The sequence below is a fragment of the Euprymna scolopes genome, chromosome 32, assembly GCF_053919585.1.
Source record: "Euprymna scolopes isolate OS-2025 chromosome 32, ASM5391958v1, whole genome shotgun sequence".
NCBI classification, from domain to species: Eukaryota; Metazoa; Mollusca; class Cephalopoda; order Sepiida; family Sepiolidae; genus Euprymna; species Euprymna scolopes.
The window spans coordinates 64,788,432-64,811,387 of record NC_136513.1 but is presented as its reverse complement, the minus strand read 5'-3'; the positions used below and the strand labels follow the sequence as shown (position 1 = coordinate 64,811,387).

Sequence of the window (22,956 nt, the reverse complement as noted above, 5' to 3'; positions counted from 1 at the left end):
GATGGAAGATTGCCTACCATAAGTCACCAATTCCCAGTAATGAAAATAAATTTAAAGATAAGAAATAAAACAAGCATTATCTCTAAATAGATGGAAGATTGCCTACCATAACTCACCAATTCCCAGTAATGAAAATAAATTTAAAGATAAGAAATAAAACAACATTATCTCTAAATAGATGGAAGATTGCCTACCATAACTCACCAATTCCCAGTAATGAAAATAAATTTAAAGATAAGAAATAAAACAAGCATTATCTCTAAATAGATGGAAGATTGCCTACCATAACTCACCAATTCCCAGTAATGAAAATAAATTTAAGATCAGAAATAAAACAAGCATTATCTCTAAATAGATGGAAGATTGCCTACCATAAGTCACCAATTCCCAGTAATGAAAATAAATTTAAATATAAGAAATAAAACATTATCTCTAAATAGATGGAAGATTGCCTACCATAACTCACCAATTCCCAGTAATGAAAATAAATTTAAAGATAAGAAATAAAACAACATTATCTCTAAATAGATGGAAGATTGCCTACCATAACTCACCAATTCCCAGTAATGAAAATAAATTTAAATATAAGAAATAAAACAAGCATTATCTCTAAATAGATGGAAGATTGCCTACCATAAGTCACCAATTCCCAGTAATGAAAATAAATTTAAATATAAGAAATAAAGCAAGCATTATCTCTAAATAGATGGAAGATTGCCTACCATAAGTCACCAATTCCCAGTAATGAAAATAAATTTAAATATAAGAAATAAAACAAGCATTATCTCTAAATAGATGGAAGATTGCCTACCATAAGTCACCAATTCCCAGTAATGAAAATAAATTTAAATATAAGAAATAAAACAAGCATTATCTCTAAATAGATGGAAGATTGCCTACCATAAGTCACCAATTCCCAGTAATGAAAATAAATTTAAATATAAGAAATAAAACAAGCATTATCTCTAAATAGATGGAAGATTGCCTACCATAAGTCACCAATTCCCAGTAATGAAAATAAATTTAAATATAAGAAATAAAACAAGCATTATCTCTAAATAGATGGAAGATTGCCTTCCATAAGTCACCAATTCCCAGTAATGAAAATAAATTTAAATATAAGAAATAAAACAAGCATTATCTCTAAATAGATGGAAGATTGCCTACCATAACTCACCAATTCCCAGTAATGAAAATAAATTTAAATATAAGAAATAAAACAAGCATTATCTCTAAATAGATGGAAGATTGCCTACCATAAGTCACCAATTCCCAGTAATGAAAATAAATTTAAATATAAGACATAAAACAAGCATTATCTCTAAATAGATGGAAGATTGCCTACCATAAGTCACCAATTCCCAGTAATGAAAATAAATTTAAATATAAGAAATAAAACAAGCATTATCTCTAAATAGATGGAAGATTGCCTACCATAAGTCACCAATTCCCAGTAATGAAAATAAATTTAAATATAAGAAATAAAACAAGCATTATCTCTAAATAGATGGAAGATTGCCTACCATAACTCACCAATTCCCAGTAATGAAAATAAATTTAAATATAAGAAATAAAACAAGCATTATCTCTAAATAGATGGAAGATTGCCTACCATAAGTCACCAATTCCCAGTAATGAAAATAAATTTAAATATAAGAAATAAAACAAGCATTATCTCTAAATAGATGGAAGATTGCCTACCATAAGTCACCAATTCCCAGTAATGAAAATAAATTTTAATATAAGAAATAAAACAAGCATTATCTCTAAATAGATGGAAGATTGCCTACCATAAGTCACCAATTCCCAGTAATGAAAATAAATTTAAATATAAGAAATAAAACAAGCATTATCTCTAAATAGATGGAAGGTTGCCTACCATAACTCACCAATTCCCAGTAATGAAAATAAATTTAAATATAAGAAATAAAACAAGCATTATCTCTAAATAGATGGAAGATTGCCTACCATAAGTCACCAATTCCCAGTAATGAAAATAAATTTAAATATAAGAAATAAAACATCATTATCTCTAAATAGATGGAAGATTGCCTACCATAAGTCACCAATTCCCAGTAATGAAAATAAATTTAAATATAAGAAATAAAACAAGCATTATCTCTAAATAGATGGAAGATTGCCTACCATAAGTCACCAATTCCCAGTAATGAAAATAAATTTAAATATAAGAAATAAAACAAGCATTATATCTAAATAGATGGAAGATTGCCTACCATAACTCACCAATTCCCAGTAATGAAAATAAATTTAAATATAAGAAATAAAACAAGCATTATCTCTAAATAGATGGAAGATTGCCTACCATAAGTCACCAATTCCCAGTAATGAAAATAAATTTAAATATAAGAAATAAAACAAGCATTATCTCTAAATAGATGGAAGATTGCCTACCATAAGTCACCAATTCCCAGTAATGAAAATAAATTTAAAGATAAGAAATAAAACAAGCATTATCTCTAAATAGATGGAAGATTGCCTACCATAAGTCACCAATTCCCAGTAATGAAAATAAATTTAAATATAAGAAATAAAACAAGCATTATCTCTAAATAGATGGAAGATTGCCTACCATAAGTCACCAATTCCCAGTAATGAAAATAAATTTAAAGATAAGAAATAAAACAAGCATTATCTCTAAATAGATGGAAGATTGCCTACCATAAGTCACCAATTCCCAGTAATGAAAATAAATTTAAATATAAGAAATAAAGCAAGCATTATCTCTAAATAGATGGAAGATTGCCTACCATAAGTCACCAATTCCCAGTAATGAAAATAAATTTAAATATAAGAAATAAAACAAGCATTATCTCTAAATAGATGGAAGATTGCCTACCATAAGTCACCAATTCCCAGTAATGAAAATAAATTTAAATATAAGAAATAAAACATCATTATCTCTAAATAGATGGAAGATTGCCTACCATAACTCACCAATTCCCAGTAATGAAAATAAATTTAAAGATAAGAAATAAAACAAGCATTATCTCTAAATAGATGGAAGATTGCCTACCATAAGTCACCAATTCCCAGTAATGAAAATAAATTTAAATATAAGAAATAAAGCAAGCATTATCTCTAAATAGATGGAAGATTGCCTACCATAAGTCACCAATTCCCAGTAATGAAAATAAATTTAAATATAAGAAATAAAACAAGCATTATCTCTAAATAGATGGAAGATTGCCTACCATAAGTCACCAATTCCCAGTAATGAAAATAAATTTAAATATAAGAAATAAAACAAGCATTATCTCTAAATAGATGGAAGATTGCCTACCATAACTCACCAATTCCCAGTAATGAAAATAAATTTAAATATAAGAAATAAAACAAGCATTATCTCTAAATAGATGGAAGATTGCCTACCATAAGTCACCAATTCCCAGTAATGAAAATAAATTTAAAGATAAGAAATAAAACAAGCATTATCTCTAAATAGATGGAAGATTGCCTACCATAAGTCACCAATTCCCAGTAATGAAAATAAATTTAAATATAAGAAATAAAACAAGCATTATCTCTAAATAGATGGAAGATTGCCTACCATAAGTCACCAATTCCCAGTAATGAAAATAAATTTAAAGATAAGAAATAAAACAAGCATTATCTCTAAATAGATGGAAGATTGCCTACCATAAGTCACCAATTCCCAGTAATGAAAATAAATTTAAATATAAGAAATAAAACAAGCATTATCTCTAAATAGATGGAAGATTGCCTACCATAAGTCACCAATTCCCAGTAATGAAAATAAATTTAAAGATAAGAAATAAAACAAGCATTATCTCTAAATAGATGGAAGATTGCCTACCATAAGTCACCAATTCCCAGTAATGAAAATAAATTTAAATATAAGAAATAAAACATCATTATCTCTAAATAGATGGAAGATTGCCTACCATAACTCACCAATTCCCAGTAATGAAAATAAATTTAAAGATAAGAAATAAAACAAGCATTATCTCTAAATAGATGGAAGATTGCCTACCATAAGTCACCAATTCCCAGTAATGAAAATAAATTTAAATATAAGAAATAAAACAAGCATTATCTCTAAATAGATGGAAGATTGCCTACCATAAGTCACCAATTCCCAGTAATGAAAATAAATTTAAATATAAGAAATAAAACAAGCATTATCTCTAAATAGATGGAAGATTGCCTACCATAAGTCACCAATTCCCAGTAATGAAAATAAATTTAAATATAAGAAATAAAACAAGCATTATCTCTAAATAGATGGAAGATTGCCTACCATAAGTCACCAATTCCCAGTAATGAAAATAAATTTAAAGATAAGAAATAAAACAAGCATTATCTCTAAATAGATGGAAGATTGCCTACCATAAGTCACCAATTCCCAGTAATGAAAATAAATTTAAATATAAGAAATAAAACATCATTATCTCTAAATAGATGGAAGATTGCCTACCATAAGTCACCAATTCCCAGTAATGAAAATAAATTTAAAGATAAGAAATAAAACAAGCATTATCTCTAAATAGATGGAAGATTGCCTACCATAAGTCACCAATTCCCAGTAATGAAAATAAATTTAAATATAAGAAATAAAACAAGCATTATCTCTAAATAGATGGAAGATTGCCTACCATAAGTCACCAATTCCCAGTAATGAAAATAAATTTAAATATAAGAAATAAAACAAGCATTATCTCTAAATAGATGGAAGATTGCCTACCATAAGTCACCAATTCCCAGTAATGAAAATAAATTTAAATATAAGAAATAAAACATCATTATCTCTAAATAGATGGAAGATTGCCTACCATAAGTCACCAATTCCCAGTAATGAAAATAAATTTAAAGATAAGAAATAAAACAAGCATTATCTCTAAATAGATGGAAGATTGCCTACCATAAGTCACCAATTCCCAGTAATGAAAATAAATTTAAATATAAGAAATAAAGCAAGCATTATCTCTAAATAGATGGAAGATTGCCTACCATAAGTCACCAATTCCCAGTAATGAAAATAAATTTAAATATAAGAAATAAAACAAGCATTATCTCTAAATAGATGGAAGATTGCCTACCATAAGTCACCAATTCCCAGTAATGAAAATAAATTTAAATATAAGAAATAAAACATCATTATCTCTAAATAGATGGAAGATTGCCTACCATAAGTCACCAATTCCCAGTAATGAAAATAAATTTAAAGATAAGAAATAAAACATCATTATCTCTAAATAGATGGAAGATTGCCTACCATAAGTCACCAATTCCCAGTAATGAAAATAAATTTAAAGATAAGAAATAAAACATCATTATCTCTAAATAGATGGAAGATTGCCTACCATAAGTCACCAATTCCCAGTAATGAAAATAAATTTAAAGATAAGAAATAAAACAAGCATTATCTCTAAATAGATGGAAGATTGCCTACCATAAGTCACCAATTCCCAGTAATGAAAATAAATTTAAATATAAGAAATAAAACAAGCATTATCTCTAAATAGATGGAAGATTGCCTACCATAAGTCACCAATTCCCAGTAATGAAAATAAATTTAAAGATAAGAAATAAAACATCATTATCTCTAAATAGATGGAAGATTGCCTACCATAAGTCACCAATTCCCAGTAATGAAAATAAATTTAAATATAAGAAATAAAGCAAGCATTATCTCTAAATAGATGGAAGATTGCCTACCATAAGTCACCAATTCCCAGTAATGAAAATAAATTTAAAGATAAGAAATAAAACATCATTATCTCTAAATAGATGGAAGATTGCCTACCATAAGTCACCAATTCCCAGTAATGAAAATAAATTTAAATATAAGAAATAAAGCAAGCATTATCTCTAAATAGATGGAAGATTGCCTACCATAAGTCACCAATTCCCAGTAATGAAAATAAATTTTAATATAAGAAATAAAACAAGCATTATCTCTAAATAGATGGAAGATTGCCTACCATAAGTCACCAATTCCCAGTAATGAAAATAAATTTAAAGATAAGAAATAAAACATCATTATCTCTAAATAGATGGAAGATTGCCTACCATAAGTCACCAATTCCCAGTAATGAAAATAAATTTAAAGATAAGAAATAAAACATCATTATCTCTAAATAGATGGAAGATTGCCTACCATAAGTCACCAATTCCCAGTAATGAAAATAAATTTAAAGATAAGAAATAAAACAAGCATTATCTCTAAATAGATGGAAGATTGCCTACCATAAGTCACCAATTCCCAGTAATGAAAATAAATTTAAATATAAGAAATAAAACAAGCATTATCTCTAAATAGATGGAAGATTGCCTACCATAAGTCACCAATTCCCAGTAATGAAAATAAATTTAAAGATAAGAAATAAAACATCATTATCTCTAAATAGATGGAAGATTGCCTACCATAAGTCACCAATTCCCAGTAATGAAAATAAATTTAAATATAAGAAATAAAGCAAGCATTATCTCTAAATAGATGGAAGATTGCCTACCATAAGTCACCAATTCCCAGTAATGAAAATAAATTTAAAGATAAGAAATAAAACAAGCATTATCTCTAAATAGATGGAAGATTGCCTACCATAAGTCACCAATTCCCAGTAATGAAAATAAATTTAAATATAAGAAATAAAACATCATTATCTCTAAATAGATGGAAGATTGCCTACCATAAGTCACCAATTCCCAGTAATGAAAATAAATTTAAAGATAAGAAATAAAACATCATTATCTCTAAATAGATGGAAGATTGCCTACCATAAGTCACCAATTCCCAGTAATGAAAATAAATTTAAAGATAAGAAATAAAACATCATTATCTCTAAATAGATGGAAGATTGCCTACCATAAGTCACCAATTCCCAGTAATGAAAATAAATTTAAAGATAAGAAATAAAACAAGCATTATCTCTAAATAGATGGAAGATTGCCTACCATAAGTCACCAATTCCCAGTAATGAAAATAAATTTAAATATAAGAAATAAAACAAGCATTATCTCTAAATAGATGGAAGATTGCCTACCATAAGTCACCAATTCCCAGTAATGAAAATAAATTTAAAGATAAGAAATAAAACATCATTATCTCTAAATAGATGGAAGATTGCCTACCATAAGTCACCAATTCCCAGTAATGAAAATAAATTTAAATATAAGAAATAAAGCAAGCATTATCTCTAAATAGATGGAAGATTGCCTACCATAAGTCACCAATTCCCAGTAATGAAAATAAATTTAAAGATAAGAAATAAAACATCATTATCTCTAAATAGATGGAAGATTGCCTACCATAAGTCACCAATTCCCAGTAATGAAAATAAATTTAAATATAAGAAATAAAGCAAGCATTATCTCTAAATAGATGGAAGATTGCCTACCATAAGTCACCAATTCCCAGTAATGAAAATAAATTTTAATATAAGAAATAAAACAAGCATTATCTCTAAATAGATGGAAGATTGCCTACCATAAGTCACCAATTCCCAGTAATGAAAATAAATTTAAAGATAAGAAATAAAACATCATTATCTCTAAATAGATGGAAGATTGCCTACCATAAGTCACCAATTCCCAGTAATGAAAATAAATTTAAAGATAAGAAATAAAACAAGCATTATCTCTAAATAGATGGAAGATTGCCTACCATAAGTCACCAATTCCCAGTAATGAAAATAAATTTAAATATAAGAAATAAAGCAAGCATTATCTCTAAATAGATGGAAGATTGCCTACCATAAGTCACCAATTCCCAGTAATGAAAATAAATTTAAATATAAAAAAAAAACAAGCATTATCTCTAAATAGATGGAAGATTGCCTACCATAAGTCACCAATTCCCAGTAATGAAAATAAATTTAAATATAAGAAATAAAACAAGCATTATCTCTAAATAGATGGAAGATTGCCTACCATAACTCACCAATTCCCAGTAATGAAAATAAATTTAAATATAAGAAATAAAACATCATTATCTCTAAATAGATGGAAGATTGCCTACCATAAGTCACCAATTCCCAGTAATGAAAATAAATTTAAAGATAAGAAATAAAACAAGCATTATCTCTAAATAGATGGAAGATTGCCTACCATAAGTCACCAATTCCCAGTAATGAAAATAAATTTAAATATAAGAAATAAAACAAGCATTATCTCTAAATAGATGGAAGATTGCCTACCATAACTCACCAATTCCCAGTAATGAAAATAAATTTAAATATAAGAAATAAAACATCATTATCTCTAAATAGATGGAAGATTGCCTACCATAAGTCACCAATTCCCAGTAATGAAAATAAATTTAAAGATAAGAAATAAAACAAGCATTATCTCTAAATAGATGGAAGATTGCCTACCATAAGTCACCAATTCCCAGTAATGAAAATAAATTTAAATATAAGAAATAAAACAAGCATTATCTCTAAATAGATGGAAGATTGCCTACCATAACTCACCAATTCCCAGTAATGAAAATAAATTTAAATATAAGAAATAAAACATCATTATCTCTAAATAGATGGAAGATTGCCTACCATAAGTCACCAATTCCCAGTAATGAAAATAAATTTAAAGATAAGAAATAAAACAAGCATTATCTCTAAATAGATGGAAGATTGCCTACCATAACTCACCAATTCCCAGTAATGAAAATAAATTTAAATATAAGAAATAAAACAAGCATTATCTCTAAATAGATGGAAGATTGCCTACCATAAGTCACCAATTCCCAGTAATGAAAATAAATTTAAATATAAGAAATAAAACATCATTATCTCTAAATAGATGGAAGATTGCCTACCATAAGTCACCAATTCCCAGTAATGAAAATAAATTTAAAGATAAGAAATAAAACAAGCATTATCTCTAAATAGATGGAAGATTGCCTACCATAAGTCACCAATTCCCAGTAATGAAAATAAATTTAAATATAAGAAATAAAACAAGCATTATCTCTAAATAGATGGAAGATTGCCTACCATAACTCACCAATTCCCAGTAATGAAAATAAATTTAAATATAAGAAATAAAACATCATTATCTCTAAATAGATGGAAGATTGCCTACCATAAGTCACCAATTCCCAGTAATGAAAATAAATTTAAAGATAAGAAATAAAACAAGCATTATCTCTAAATAGATGGAAGATTGCCTACCATAAGTCACCAATTCCCAGTAATGAAAATAAATTTAAATATAAGAAATAAAACAAGCATTATCTCTAAATAGATGGAAGATTGCCTACCATAAGTCACCAATTCCCAGTAATGAAAATAAATTTAAATATAAGAAATAAAACAAGCATTATCTCTAAATAGATGGAAGATTGCCTACCATAAGTCACCAATTCCCAGTAATGAAAATAAATTTAAAGATAAGAAATAAAACAAGCATTATCTCTAAATAGATGGAAGATTGCCTACCATAAGTCACCAATTCCCAGTAATGAAAATAAATTTAAATATAAGAAATAAAGCAAGCATTATCTCTAAATAGATGGAAGATTGCCTACCATAAGTCACCAATTCCCAGTAATGAAAATAAATTTAAATATAAGAAATAAAACAAGCATTATCTCTAAATAGATGGAAGATTGCCTACCATAAGTCACCAATTCCCAGTAATGAAAATAAATTTAAATATAAGAAATAAAACATCATTATCTCTAAATAGATGGAAGATTGCCTACCATAAGTCACCAATTCCCAGTAATGAAAATAAATTTAAAGATAAGAAATAAAACATCATTATCTCTAAATAGATGGAAGATTGCCTACCATAAGTCACCAATTCCCAGTAATGAAAATAAATTTAAAGATAAGAAATAAAACATCATTATCTCTAAATAGATGGAAGATTGCCTACCATAAGTCACCAATTCCCAGTAATGAAAATAAATTTAAAGATAAGAAATAAAACAAGCATTATCTCTAAATAGATGGAAGATTGCCTACCATAAGTCACCAATTCCCAGTAATGAAAATAAATTTAAATATAAGAAATAAAACAAGCATTATCTCTAAATAGATGGAAGATTGCCTACCATAAGTCACCAATTCCCAGTAATGAAAATAAATTTAAAGATAAGAAATAAAACATCATTATCTCTAAATAGATGGAAGATTGCCTACCATAAGTCACCAATTCCCAGTAATGAAAATAAATTTAAATATAAGAAATAAAGCAAGCATTATCTCTAAATAGATGGAAGATTGCCTACCATAAGTCACCAATTCCCAGTAATGAAAATAAATTTAAAGATAAGAAATAAAACATCATTATCTCTAAATAGATGGAAGATTGCCTACCATAAGTCACCAATTCCCAGTAATGAAAATAAATTTAAATATAAGAAATAAAGCAAGCATTATCTCTAAATAGATGGAAGATTGCCTACCATAAGTCACCAATTCCCAGTAATGAAAATAAATTTTAATATAAGAAATAAAACAAGCATTATCTCTAAATAGATGGAAGATTGCCTACCATAAGTCACCAATTCCCAGTAATGAAAATAAATTTAAAGATAAGAAATAAAACATCATTATCTCTAAATAGATGGAAGATTGCCTACCATAAGTCACCAATTCCCAGTAATGAAAATAAATTTAAAGATAAGAAATAAAACAAGCATTATCTCTAAATAGATGGAAGATTGCCTACCATAAGTCACCAATTCCCAGTAATGAAAATAAATTTAAATATAAGAAATAAAGCAAGCATTATCTCTAAATAGATGGAAGATTGCCTACCATAAGTCACCAATTCCCAGTAATGAAAATAAATTTAAATATAAGAAAAAAACAAGCATTATCTCTAAATAGATGGAAGATTGCCTACCATAAGTCACCAATTCCCAGTAATGAAAATAAATTTAAATATAAGAAATAAAACAAGCATTATCTCTAAATAGATGGAAGATTGCCTACCATAACTCACCAATTCCCAGTAATGAAAATAAATTTAAATATAAGAAATAAAACATCATTATCTCTAAATAGATGGAAGATTGCCTACCATAAGTCACCAATTCCCAGTAATGAAAATAAATTTAAAGATAAGAAATAAAACAAGCATTATCTCTAAATAGATGGAAGATTGCCTACCATAAGTCACCAATTCCCAGTAATGAAAATAAATTTAAATATAAGAAATAAAACAAGCATTATCTCTAAATAGATGGAAGATTGCCTACCATAACTCACCAATTCCCAGTAATGAAAATAAATTTAAATATAAGAAATAAAACATCATTATCTCTAAATAGATGGAAGATTGCCTACCATAAGTCACCAATTCCCAGTAATGAAAATAAATTTAAAGATAAGAAATAAAACAAGCATTATCTCTAAATAGATGGAAGATTGCCTACCATAACTCACCAATTCCCAGTAATGAAAATAAATTTAAATATAAGAAATAAAACAAGCATTATCTCTAAATAGATGGAAGATTGCCTACCATAAGTCACCAATTCCCAGTAATGAAAATAAATTTAAATATAAGAAATAAAACATCATTATCTCTAAATAGATGGAAGATTGCCTACCATAAGTCACCAATTCCCAGTAATGAAAATAAATTTAAAGATAGGAAATAAAACAAGCATTATCTCTAAATAGATGGAAGATTGCCTACCATAAGTCACCAATTCCCAGTAATGAAAATAAATTTAAATATAAGAAATAAAACAAGCATTATCTCTAAATAGATGGAAGATTGCCTACCATAACTCACCAATTCCCAGTAATGAAAATAAATTTAAATATAAGAAATAAAACATCATTATCTCTAAATAGATGGAAGATTGCCTACCATAAGTCACCAATTCCCAGTAATGAAAATAAATTTAAATATAAGAAATAAAACAAGCATTATCTCTAAATAGATGGAAGATTGCCTACCATAAGTCACCAATTCCCAGTAATGAAAATAAATTTAAATATAAGAAATAAAACCAGCATTATCTCTAAATAGATGGAAGATTGCCTACCATAAGTCACCAATTCCCAGTAATGAAAATAAATTTAAATATAAGAAATAAAACATCATTATCTCTAAATAGATGGAAGATTGCCTACCATAAGTCACCAATTCCCAGTAATGAAAATAAATTTAAAGATAAGAAATAAAACAAGCATTATCTCTAAATAGATGGAAGATTGCCTACCATAAGTCACCAATTCCCAGTAATGAAAATAAATTTAAATATAAGAAATAAAGCAAGCATTATCTCTAAATAGATGGAAGATTGCCTACCATAAGTCACCAATTCCCAGTAATGAAAATAAATTTAAATATAAGAAATAAAACAAGCATTATCTCTAAATAGATGGAAGATTGCCTACCATAAGTCACCAATTCCCAGTAATGAAAATAAATTTAAATATAAGAAATAAAACATCATTATCTCTAAATAGATGGAAGATTGCCTACCATAAGTCACCAATTCCCAGTAATGAAAATAAATTTAAAGATAAGAAATAAAACATCATTATCTCTAAATAGATGGAAGATTGCCTACCATAAGTCACTAATTCCCAGTAATGAAAATAAATTTAAAGATAAGAAATAAAACATCATTATCTCTAAATAGATGGAAGATTGCCTACCATAAGTCACCAATTCCCAGTAATGAAAATAAATTTAAAGATAAGAAATAAAACAAGCATTATCTCTAAATAGATGGAAGATTGCCTACCATAAGTCACCAATTCCCAGTAATGAAAATAAATTTAAATATAAGAAATAAAACAAGCATTATCTCTAAATAGATGGAAGATTGCCTACCATAAGTCACCAATTCCCAGTAATGAAAATAAATTTAAAGATAAGAAATAAAACATCATTATCTCTAAATAGATGGAAGATTGCCTACCATAAGTCACCAATTCCCAGTAATGAAAATAAATTTAAATATAAGAAATAAAGCAAGCATTATCTCTAAATAGATGGAAGATTGCCTACCATAAGTCACCAATTCCCAGTAATGAAAATAAATTTTAATATAAGAAATAAAACAAGCATTATCTCTAAATAGATGGAAGATTGCCTACCATAAGTCACCAATTCCCAGTAATGAAAATAAATTTAAAGATAAGAAATAAAACATCATTATCTCTAAATAGATGGAAGATTGCCTACCATAAGTCACCAATTCCCAGTAATGAAAATAAATTTAAAGATAAGAAATAAAACAAGCATTATCTCTAAATAGATGGAAGATTGCCTACCATAAGTCACCAATTCCCAGTAATGAAAATAAATTTAAATATAAGAAATAAAGCAAGCATTATCTCTAAATAGATGGAAGATTGCCTACCATAAGTCACCAATTCCCAGTAATGAAAATAAATTTAAATATAAGAAATAAAACAAGCATTATCTCTAAATAGATGGAAGATTGCCTACCATAACTCACCAATTCCCAGTAATGAAAATAAATTTAAATATAAGAAATAAAACATCATTATCTCTAAATAGATGGAAGATTGCCTACCATAAGTCACCAATTCCCAGTAATGAAAATAAATTTAAATATAAGAAATAAAACAAGCATTATCTCTAAATAGATGGAAGATTGCCTACCATAACTCACCAATTCCCAGTAATGAAAATAAATTTAAATATAAGAAATAAAACATCATTATCTCTAAATAGATGGAAGATTGCCTACCATAAGTCACCAATTCCCAGTAATGAAAATAAATTTAAAGATAAGAAATAAAACAAGCATTATCTCTAAATAGATGGAAGATTGCCTACCATAAGTCACCAATTCCCAGTAATGAAAATAAATTTAAATATAAGAAATAAAACAAGCATTATCTCTAAATAGATGGAAGATTGCCTACCATAAGTCACCAATTCCCAGTAATGAAAATAAATTTAAATATAAGAAATAAAACATCATTATCTCTAAATAGATGGAAGATTGCCTACCATAAGTCACCAATTCCCAGTAATGAAAATAAATTTAAAGATAAGAAATAAAACAAGCATTATCTCTAAATAGATGGAAGATTGCCTACCATAAGTCACCAATTCCCAGTAATGAAAATAAATTTAAATATAAGAAATAAAACAAGCATTATCTCTAAATAGATGGAAGATTGCCTACCATAAGTCACCAATTCCCAGTAATGAAAATAAATTTAAAGATAAGAAATAAAACAAGCATTATCTCTAAATAGATGGAAGATTGCCTACCATAAGTCACCAATTCCCAGTAATGAAAATAAATTTAAATATAAGAAATAAAACAAGCATTATCTCTAAATAGATGGAAGATTGCCTACCATAACTCACCAATTCCCAGTAATGAAAATAAATTTAAATATAAGAAATAAAACATCATTATCTCTAAATAGATGGAAGATTGCCTACCATAAGTCACCAATTCCCAGTAATGAAAATAAATTTAAAGATAAGAAATAAAACAAGCATTATCTCTAAATAGATGGAAGATTGCCTACCATAAGTCACCAATTCCCAGTAATGAAAATAAATTTAAATATAAGAAATAAAACAAGCATTATCTCTAAATAGATGGAAGATTGCCTACCATAAGTCACCAATTCCCAGTAATGAAAATAAATTTAAATATAAGAAATAAAACAAGCATTATCTCTAAATAGATGGAAGATTGCCTACCATAAGTCACCAATTCCCAGTAATGAAAATAAATTTAAAGATAAGAAATAAAACAAGCATTATCTCTAAATAGATGGAAGATTGCCTACCATAAGTCACCAATTCCCAGTAATGAAAATAAATTTAAATATAAGAAATAAAACAAGCATTATCTCTAAATAGATGGAAGATTGCCTACCATAAGTCACCAATTCCCAGTAATGAAAATAAATTTAAAGATAAGAAATAAAACATCATTATCTCTAAATAGATGGAAGATTGCCTACCATAAGTCACCAATTCCCAGTAATGAAAATAAATTTAAATATAAGAAATAAAGCAAGCATTATCTCTAAATAGATGGAAGATTGCCTACCATAAGTCACCAATTCCCAGTAATGAAAATAAATTTTAATATAAGAAATAAAACAAGCATTATCTCTAAATAGATGGAAGATTGCCTACCATAAGTCACCAATTCCCAGTAATGAAAATAAATTTAAAGATAAGAAATAAAACATCATTATCTCTAAATAGATGGAAGATTGCCTACCATAAGTCACCAATTCCCAGTAATGAAAATAAATTTAAAGATAAGAAATAAAACAAGCATTATCTCTAAATAGATGGAAGATTGCCTACCATAAGTCACCAATTCCCAGTAATGAAAATAAATTTAAATATAAGAAATAAAGCAAGCATTATCTCTAAATAGATGGAAGATTGCCTACCATAAGTCACCAATTCCCAGTAATGAAAATAAATTTAAATATAAGAAATAAAACAAGCATTATCTCTAAATAGATGGAAGATTGCCTACCATAACTCACCAATTCCCAGTAATGAAAATAAATTTAAATATAAGAAATAAAACATCATTATCTCTAAATAGATGGAAGATTGCCTACCATAAGTCACCAATTCCCAGTAATGAAAATAAATTTAAATATAAGAAATAAAACAAGCATTATCTCTAAATAGATGGAAGATTGCCTACCATAACTCACCAATTCCCAGTAATGAAAATAAATTTAAATATAAGAAATAAAACATCATTATCTCTAAATAGATGGAAGATTGCCTACCATAAGTCACCAATTCCCAGTAATGAAAATAAATTTAAAGATAAGAAATAAAACAAGCATTATCTCTAAATAGATGGAAGATTGCCTACCATAAGTCACCAATTCCCAGTAATGAAAATAAATTTAAATATAAGAAATAAAACAAGCATTATCTCTAAATAGATGGAAGATTGCCTACCATAAGTCACCAATTCCCAGTAATGAAAATAAATTTAAATATAAGAAATAAAACATCATTATCTCTAAATAGATGGAAGATTGCCTACCATAAGTCACCAATTCCCAGTAATGAAAATAAATTTAAAGATAAGAAATAAAACAAGCATTATCTCTAAATAGATGGAAGATTGCCTACCATAAGTCACCAATTCCCAGTAATGAAAATAAATTTAAATATAAGAAATAAAACAAGCATTATCTCTAAATAGATGGAAGATTGCCTACCATAAGTCACCAATTCCCAGTAATGAAAATAAATTTAAATATAAGAAATAAAACATCATTATCTCTAAATAGATGGAAGATTGCCTACCATAAGTCACCAATTCCCAGTAATGAAAATAAATTTAAAGATAAGAAATAAAACAAGCATTATCTCTAAATAGATGGAAGATTGCCTACCATAAGTCACCAATTCCCAGTAATGAAAATAAATTTAAATATAAGAAATAAAACAAGCATTATCTCTAAATAGATGGAAGATTGCCTACCATAACTCACCAATTCCCAGTAATGAAAATAAATTTAAATATAAGAAATAAAACATCATTATCTCTAAATAGATGGAAGATTGCCTACCATAAGTCACCAATTCCCAGTAATGAAAATAAATTTAAAGATAAGAAATAAAACAAGCATTATCTCTAAATAGATGGAAGATTGCCTACCATAAGTCACCAATTCCCAGTAATGAAAATAAATTTAAATATAAGAAATAAAACAAGCATTATCTCTAAATAGATGGAAGATTGCCTACCATAAGTCACCAATTCCCAGTAATGAAAATAAATTTAAATATAAGAAATAAAACAAGCATTATCTCTAAATAGATGGAAGATTGCCTACCATAAGTCACCAATTCCCAGTAATGAAAATAAATTTAAATATAAGAAATAAAACATTACAAAAACAAATGGGATGTTAATATTAAAGAAATATTTTGTCATTGGAACAAATTAAAAATCCATATAATTTTATAGTGTAATAGATATGATTATTTTTTTCAGTAAACACGTTTAATAAAACGAACCCACTTTTTCTTATTCATGTTCTAGTACGAGGGGCGTGCAGTAAGTAATGCCCCTGATCCACTTCCAGTTGTCTGAGCTAGCTGAAATGAAAGAAACTTATGGTGATAATGCTCCATCATTCGACCTTGTAAAACGCTGGCATCATGAATTCAAACATTCAGCCGGAAGTCTGTGGAAACAGCTCCCACACCTGGTCGCCCCCCCCCTTCTGCCATTGATGAGGCATCTGTCCGTACAGTTGAGGCTGCCATTTTGGAAGATCGGCACATTACTATTCACCAAATAGCCCAAGATGTCAAGATTAGTACAGGGTCAGTGGAAACTATCATTCATGACCATTTGCATATGCATAAGGTGTCTGCCAGATGGATTCCCAGGTTGCTCACACCATTCCAGAAGTAAGAACGTGTCGAGTGTTCAAGGATGAATTTGGAGATGTGCCAAGAAGATGAGTCAAAATTTTTCAAAAGACTGATTACACAGGATGAAACCTGGGTCCATCACTATGATTCAGAGACCAAAGCCCAGTCAATGCAGTGGAAGCACTTGGACTCACCACCTCCAAAGAAGGCAAGGGTGCAGCCCTCTGCTGGCAAGGTCATACTCGTAGTATTCTGGGACCAGGACGGAGTAGTGATGACAGATTTCCTGGCAAAGGCTACCACAATTACAGGAGCCTATTATGCTTCAGTTTTGAGGAAATTAAGGGAAGCTATCAAAATAAAGAGGCGGGGCAAGATCAGCAAAGGTACTCTCCTCCTGCAGGACAACGCTCCGGTCCACAACTCGCATGTTGCCAGATCAGAGGCACGGGTGTGTAGTTATGAAATCAACCCCCATCCTCCCTACTCTCCTGACCTTGTACCCTCTGACTTTCACCTCTTTCCAGCCATGAAGTTGTTTTTGAAAGGAAAGCGTTTCCCAGATGATGCAGCCTTGATTTCTGAAGTCACATCGTGGTTGGAGGACCAACCTAGGGTGTTCTACAAAAATGGTCTCCAGAGCTGCATCAAACGATGGGAGAAATGCATAACTCTGGGGGTGATTCCTATGTTGAGAAAGACTAATAACTGTGCCAAGTTTCGTTGCTCTACTGCTATGGAAAGTGGGCCAGGGACATTACTTATTGCACGCCCCTCGTAAATACTGTCAGTTCATTATGATATGCTATTACAAAATATCACAACTACTGCATCTATATAGTTCAGTGATATGCTGTATGTAAGTGTGAAATATTTTTCTTTTTGTCTTTACTTACAAGTCGTTGAAGTTGCCTAGAAAAAAATTAACTTTTGGGATCAAGCTTAGCACTGAACCTTGGTAAGATGTCAAAATTGCCCCCGTTATGAAATTGCATAATGCTATTACTAAAGACAATCTGTGGAAATGCTATTACTAAAGACAATCTGTGGAAATGCTATTTTGAACTTAGGAATGAAAAACAACTGATGGATGGCGATTCTATAAAGATGCTTGGATGCATGTGAAATAAGAGCGTGCAGATATGATGAGACTCACAGCTGTGGAAATGATATTTCAAACTGAAACGCAGCAACCGACATTTGGAGATGCATCTAAACCAAATGATTTAAAAGGGAAATTTTACAAAATGATTGGATGTATAACTCACAGATATTCCGATTTGTTTTTTCTTGCTTAGAATCTCATTTTGCTGCACTTTAGAGGGAGGATTCATGTTCCGACTCACGGTAAAGCTGAAAATAAATTGCATGCAGAATTGGATATTCGCTCAATTCTAAGATTGGCATTCAGAAAAAACTGAACAAATTTGTTCAGTTTTTTTTTATCATTTGCACATAAAGGTTTGCTGAGAATAAATAAATTTGCTAAGAATAAATAAATTTACTAAGAATAAATAAATTTACTAAGAATAAAAAAATTTACTGAGAATAAATAAATTTGCTGAGAATAAATAAATTTACTAAGAATAAATAAATTTACTAAGAATAAATAAATTTGCTGAGAATAAATAAATTTACTGAGAATAAATAAATTTACTAAGAATAAATAAATTTGCTAAGAATAAATAAATTAATAAAAATATGAGAAAATTATGAGTGTGTCCATTCATATGTCCATTTATCAGATCTACATAACTATTTTTAATTAATCTGAAATCAGGAAATTTTAAAATTAAAAATTAAAAATTAAACATATTTTACTATAAGTAAAACATAAAAACTAAATTTACCAATAAGGTTTCTGGAGAAAAAAATAATGTTAGCTATTTTAATTTTTGAAAATTTGACAGAAAAGAATGAATTACTTGGATTTAACAAAAATTAACAAGAATTTGGAATCTGGTGAATGGTAATTCAAACATATCTAAACATTTTTAGCAAATATCAAATGTATTAAAAGATTGAAAGTATTTACAGCAAAACATTTATTACCTTAAAATTAGTTTATAAAAGATTGGTTCAATTAATAACTTCATGCCAAACGATACAATAATTAAATTTAATTTAAAAGATCCTATTTAAAAATAAAACAGTGAAGGAAGCAAAAAACAAAAGTAAAAACGAAATTGAATGTCATTATAAATTAAAGGCTCCTAGGCAATGTTATTCTAAAACAAAACTCCTGGGTAATCTATATATACTTTCAACAAAGGCAACGGATTTTCACGAGATCGGTATCATTTTGAAGCTCGACCCTTTGGACGACAAATATTGAAAAATTGGCTAAAAACATTAATTCCTTCACCCTCAATGTGCACTTTTCTACAGGGAGGGGCAGAAAAAAATCACCCCTTCATGATAATTTAATCATACACGCATACGCAAAAAACATTCTTTCTTGAATTAGTTTAAATATTAAAAAAGCGATCTAACTTCGCTCACACGGTCATAGACCAGTCGCTATAGTAGCAGTGTTGTTATTTTAAGATTGCATGTTCGAACCGAAATGTCAAATATATTTTCTTTTCGATTTTTAAAGTTTATGTATATTGAAACAGAGTAACTTATGCCATTTTTTCATTCGCTTTCTTTTTCATCACGTTCGCTGTTTTTTTTTGTTTTTGTTTTTCCGATTTTTTAATTCAAAATCTTTTTTTTTTTATTTTTTTTTTCCAAGTAGAATGAAATGAGAATTTCTTCATCTATAATATAGATCTCACATTCTGTTTAAATGTATGTATGTATGTTTGTATGTCTGGTTAAAACTTTCGACAGAGGCGACGGATTTTTATTGGATCGGTATCATTCTGAAGATCGACCCTTCGGACGACAAATATAAAAAAAAATTGGCCAAAAACATTAATTCTTTCACCTTCAACTGGACACTTTTCTTCAGGGAGGGGTCGCTTTTTTGCGTATATTTTCGAAATTCATCCCCTCTTTTTGATTGACTAGCCTTAATTGGCCACTTCCAATTTGGCAATGGACGCAACAGCAAAGAAGTCACATTTTTTTTTGCTCGAACCCGTACAGTGAAGGGGGAGAACCTCCTTTGCTGTATGGGTTCGAGCCTGCCTGCTACCACTTTATTTTTGCTCAACATCCAAACACCCGGGCAACGCTGGGTATCCAGGCTAGTTTTATTGTAAAACTAGTGGGGGGTACCCGGCGTTGCTCGAGTGTTTGGAGGTGTGTGTGGTTTTGGGTAAATCAAAACACCCGGGGTTAAAATAAAAAAAAAGTTTTGGTAGGTAAGTATGAGGATCAAACCCGAACCCTTGAGGCAAAGTTGGAAATTAAAGTGTGAAAAAAAAAAAATGTGTGACATTAACCACTGGGCCACCGCGAAATACTAACAGAAACACGTTTGAATTTATTTAATTACTTAGAATTGGCAGGTGCCCGTTTTAATGACTTAATGAGGTCAACTTAGACTGCAGGGTAGTATTTTATTTACTGTGGGATCGCTTTTTTTATTTTTATTTTCCCAAGATGTTGGGGGGGGGGAACCAGCTCCCCATAAAAAGGGGATTGTCCAAATTGAATAGCAATTGTCTGATATAATGAAAATATTTCCACATTGATCAAAGCTGATGGCTTTCGGACATTTCCGGCGATTGTGACCGGAAAAATACGGCCAGAATTAGTGCCGCTTTTATTATATCACCATGCGGCGAAAAATGTTGAATATTTATTTTTTCAAAGTCGAGCAAATTAAATAGACAGGCGACCTCCGTTGTTAACTCGTAGATATTATGATTTATATGTGATATAAAAAGTTTTAAGAAGTTATGAGCCGCCTGACCGCTTCTCGGAAAAAAAGCCTTTCTTGGACATACACAAAAAGCGAACATACATTTTCGCTTTTATATATATAGACTAGCGATGGGTATCCGGCGTTGCCCGGGTGTTTGGAGGTGTGTGTGAAAACTCTGTGGGGGAGGAGTAAAATAAAAAAAAATTGTTTTGGTAGGTAAGTATGAGGATCGAACCTGAACCGTTGAGGCAAAGTTGGAAATTAAAGTGTGAAAAAAAAAGAGTGCGACGGTTTAAACTATTGGGCCACCATGAGATGCTAACGGAAACACGTTTGAATTTATTTAATTACTTGGATTTGGCAGGTGCACGTTTCAATGACTTACTGAGATCAAGTTTGACTGCGGGATAGTATTTCATTTACTGCGGGAATGCTTTTCTTTTTATTTTTATTTTCCCAAGATGTTATAGAAAAAAGACTAACGCACATGCGGCGAGCGACAAATGTTGAATATTTATCTTCCCGAAGTCGAGCAAATTAAATTGACAGGCCAGCTCCGTTGTTAACTGTGAGATATTACGATTTACATGTGATATAAAAAGTTTTTAAAAGTTGTGAACCGACTGACCGCCTCTCTGAAAAAAGCCTTTTGTAGACATACAGAAAAAGCGAACACACATACAAACATACATACATTTTCGCTTTTATATATATAGATGAAGGCTCCCAGGAGATGTTATTATAAGATATAAAATAATATAAAAGCGAAAATGAGTATTAGTGTGTGCATCTTTTTTGTATGTCCGGCAAAGGCTTTTGGAGGGGGGGGGCGCTCGTGAAGGAGGTCACTTTTTCTTAGAACTTTTTATATACTACCTAGATTATAATATCTCCCATTTATGAAAGGAGGCCGCGTCTATCTTTTATTTGAGCGACTTTTACACACTATTTTCGCAGTATTTCCTGGTCTCTGTGTGTTTGTTTGGCTTTTTTATATAAAAAAACGAAACTGAATTTGGAGCAAATGTGTCTCCATGGCATTCTTGCAAAGATCAAAATGTAGTCACAGTCTTTGTGTCGAGCTTTCAAGACATCGAAATCGTGTCAGAGGCGCTTGCTTGGTACGAAAGAATTACAGGAGTCAAGATAAACCTCAGAAAGTCGGTCGGACTGCGGTTGCGCGCCCGGAGCAGCAATGCAAACCTCCCAACGCCATTCAACTGGACGGATGGCCTGGTTCGGATCCTCAGCATGGGTCTCCAGCTTGACAAAAATTGGTCAGAGATACATTCAAAGGTGGAGGCTGCGGTACACTCATGACTTCCCAAGAAACTTTCCTTAAAGGGTAGAGCTGAGGCATGCGCCACATAGTCTTTCCTCTCATCCTTTACCGACTAGACATACTTCCCCTGCCTGCACAACACCTAAAAGCTCTTGTCAAACTCTTGTCCTCACTCTTTTGAGACAGAGGAAAACACAGGGTGAGCAGACAGGTCTGTATTCAATGTCCGTGTGAGGGAGGTTTGGGAATGCCTGACTTTAAGTGTCAATGAAACGCTGAGAGGCTGGCCTTCCTGAGCCACTATATGCAAGATGATCAACCGTGGCACCCCGCGGTTACTGCCGCCTTCCCGACCTCATTCTCGACCCTTCTGTTGAGAGCTGTTGCAGGCCGCAAGGAGAATCTGCCTTCCTAAAAGAGTGCCAAGCCACGTTAAAACAACTACCAAGGTCCAGTGACCTTGTGACTGCTACCCATAGGGATCTCTACAGGGATCTAGTGAGAGGGGGCGCCAACAACCCCCCATGTGTGT

The 22,956-nt window shown here is 30.0% G+C and overlaps 1 protein-coding gene across 6 annotated transcripts in view; it reads right to left on the bottom strand.

The window, feature by feature from the left end:
- LOC145256392 (echinoderm microtubule-associated protein-like 6) overlaps nucleotides 1-22,956 on the bottom strand; it is a 902,875-nt gene that overhangs the window by 215,740 nt on the left and 664,179 nt on the right. For all 6 annotated transcript variants that reach the window (XM_080115242.1, XM_080115245.1, XM_080115243.1 and 3 more), the window contains one exon: nucleotides 18,594-18,678. In XM_080115242.1, coding sequence (XP_079971368.1) covers nucleotides 18,594-18,678 — 85 coding nt within the window. The remainder of the gene's footprint in view (nucleotides 1-18,593; nucleotides 18,679-22,956) is intronic.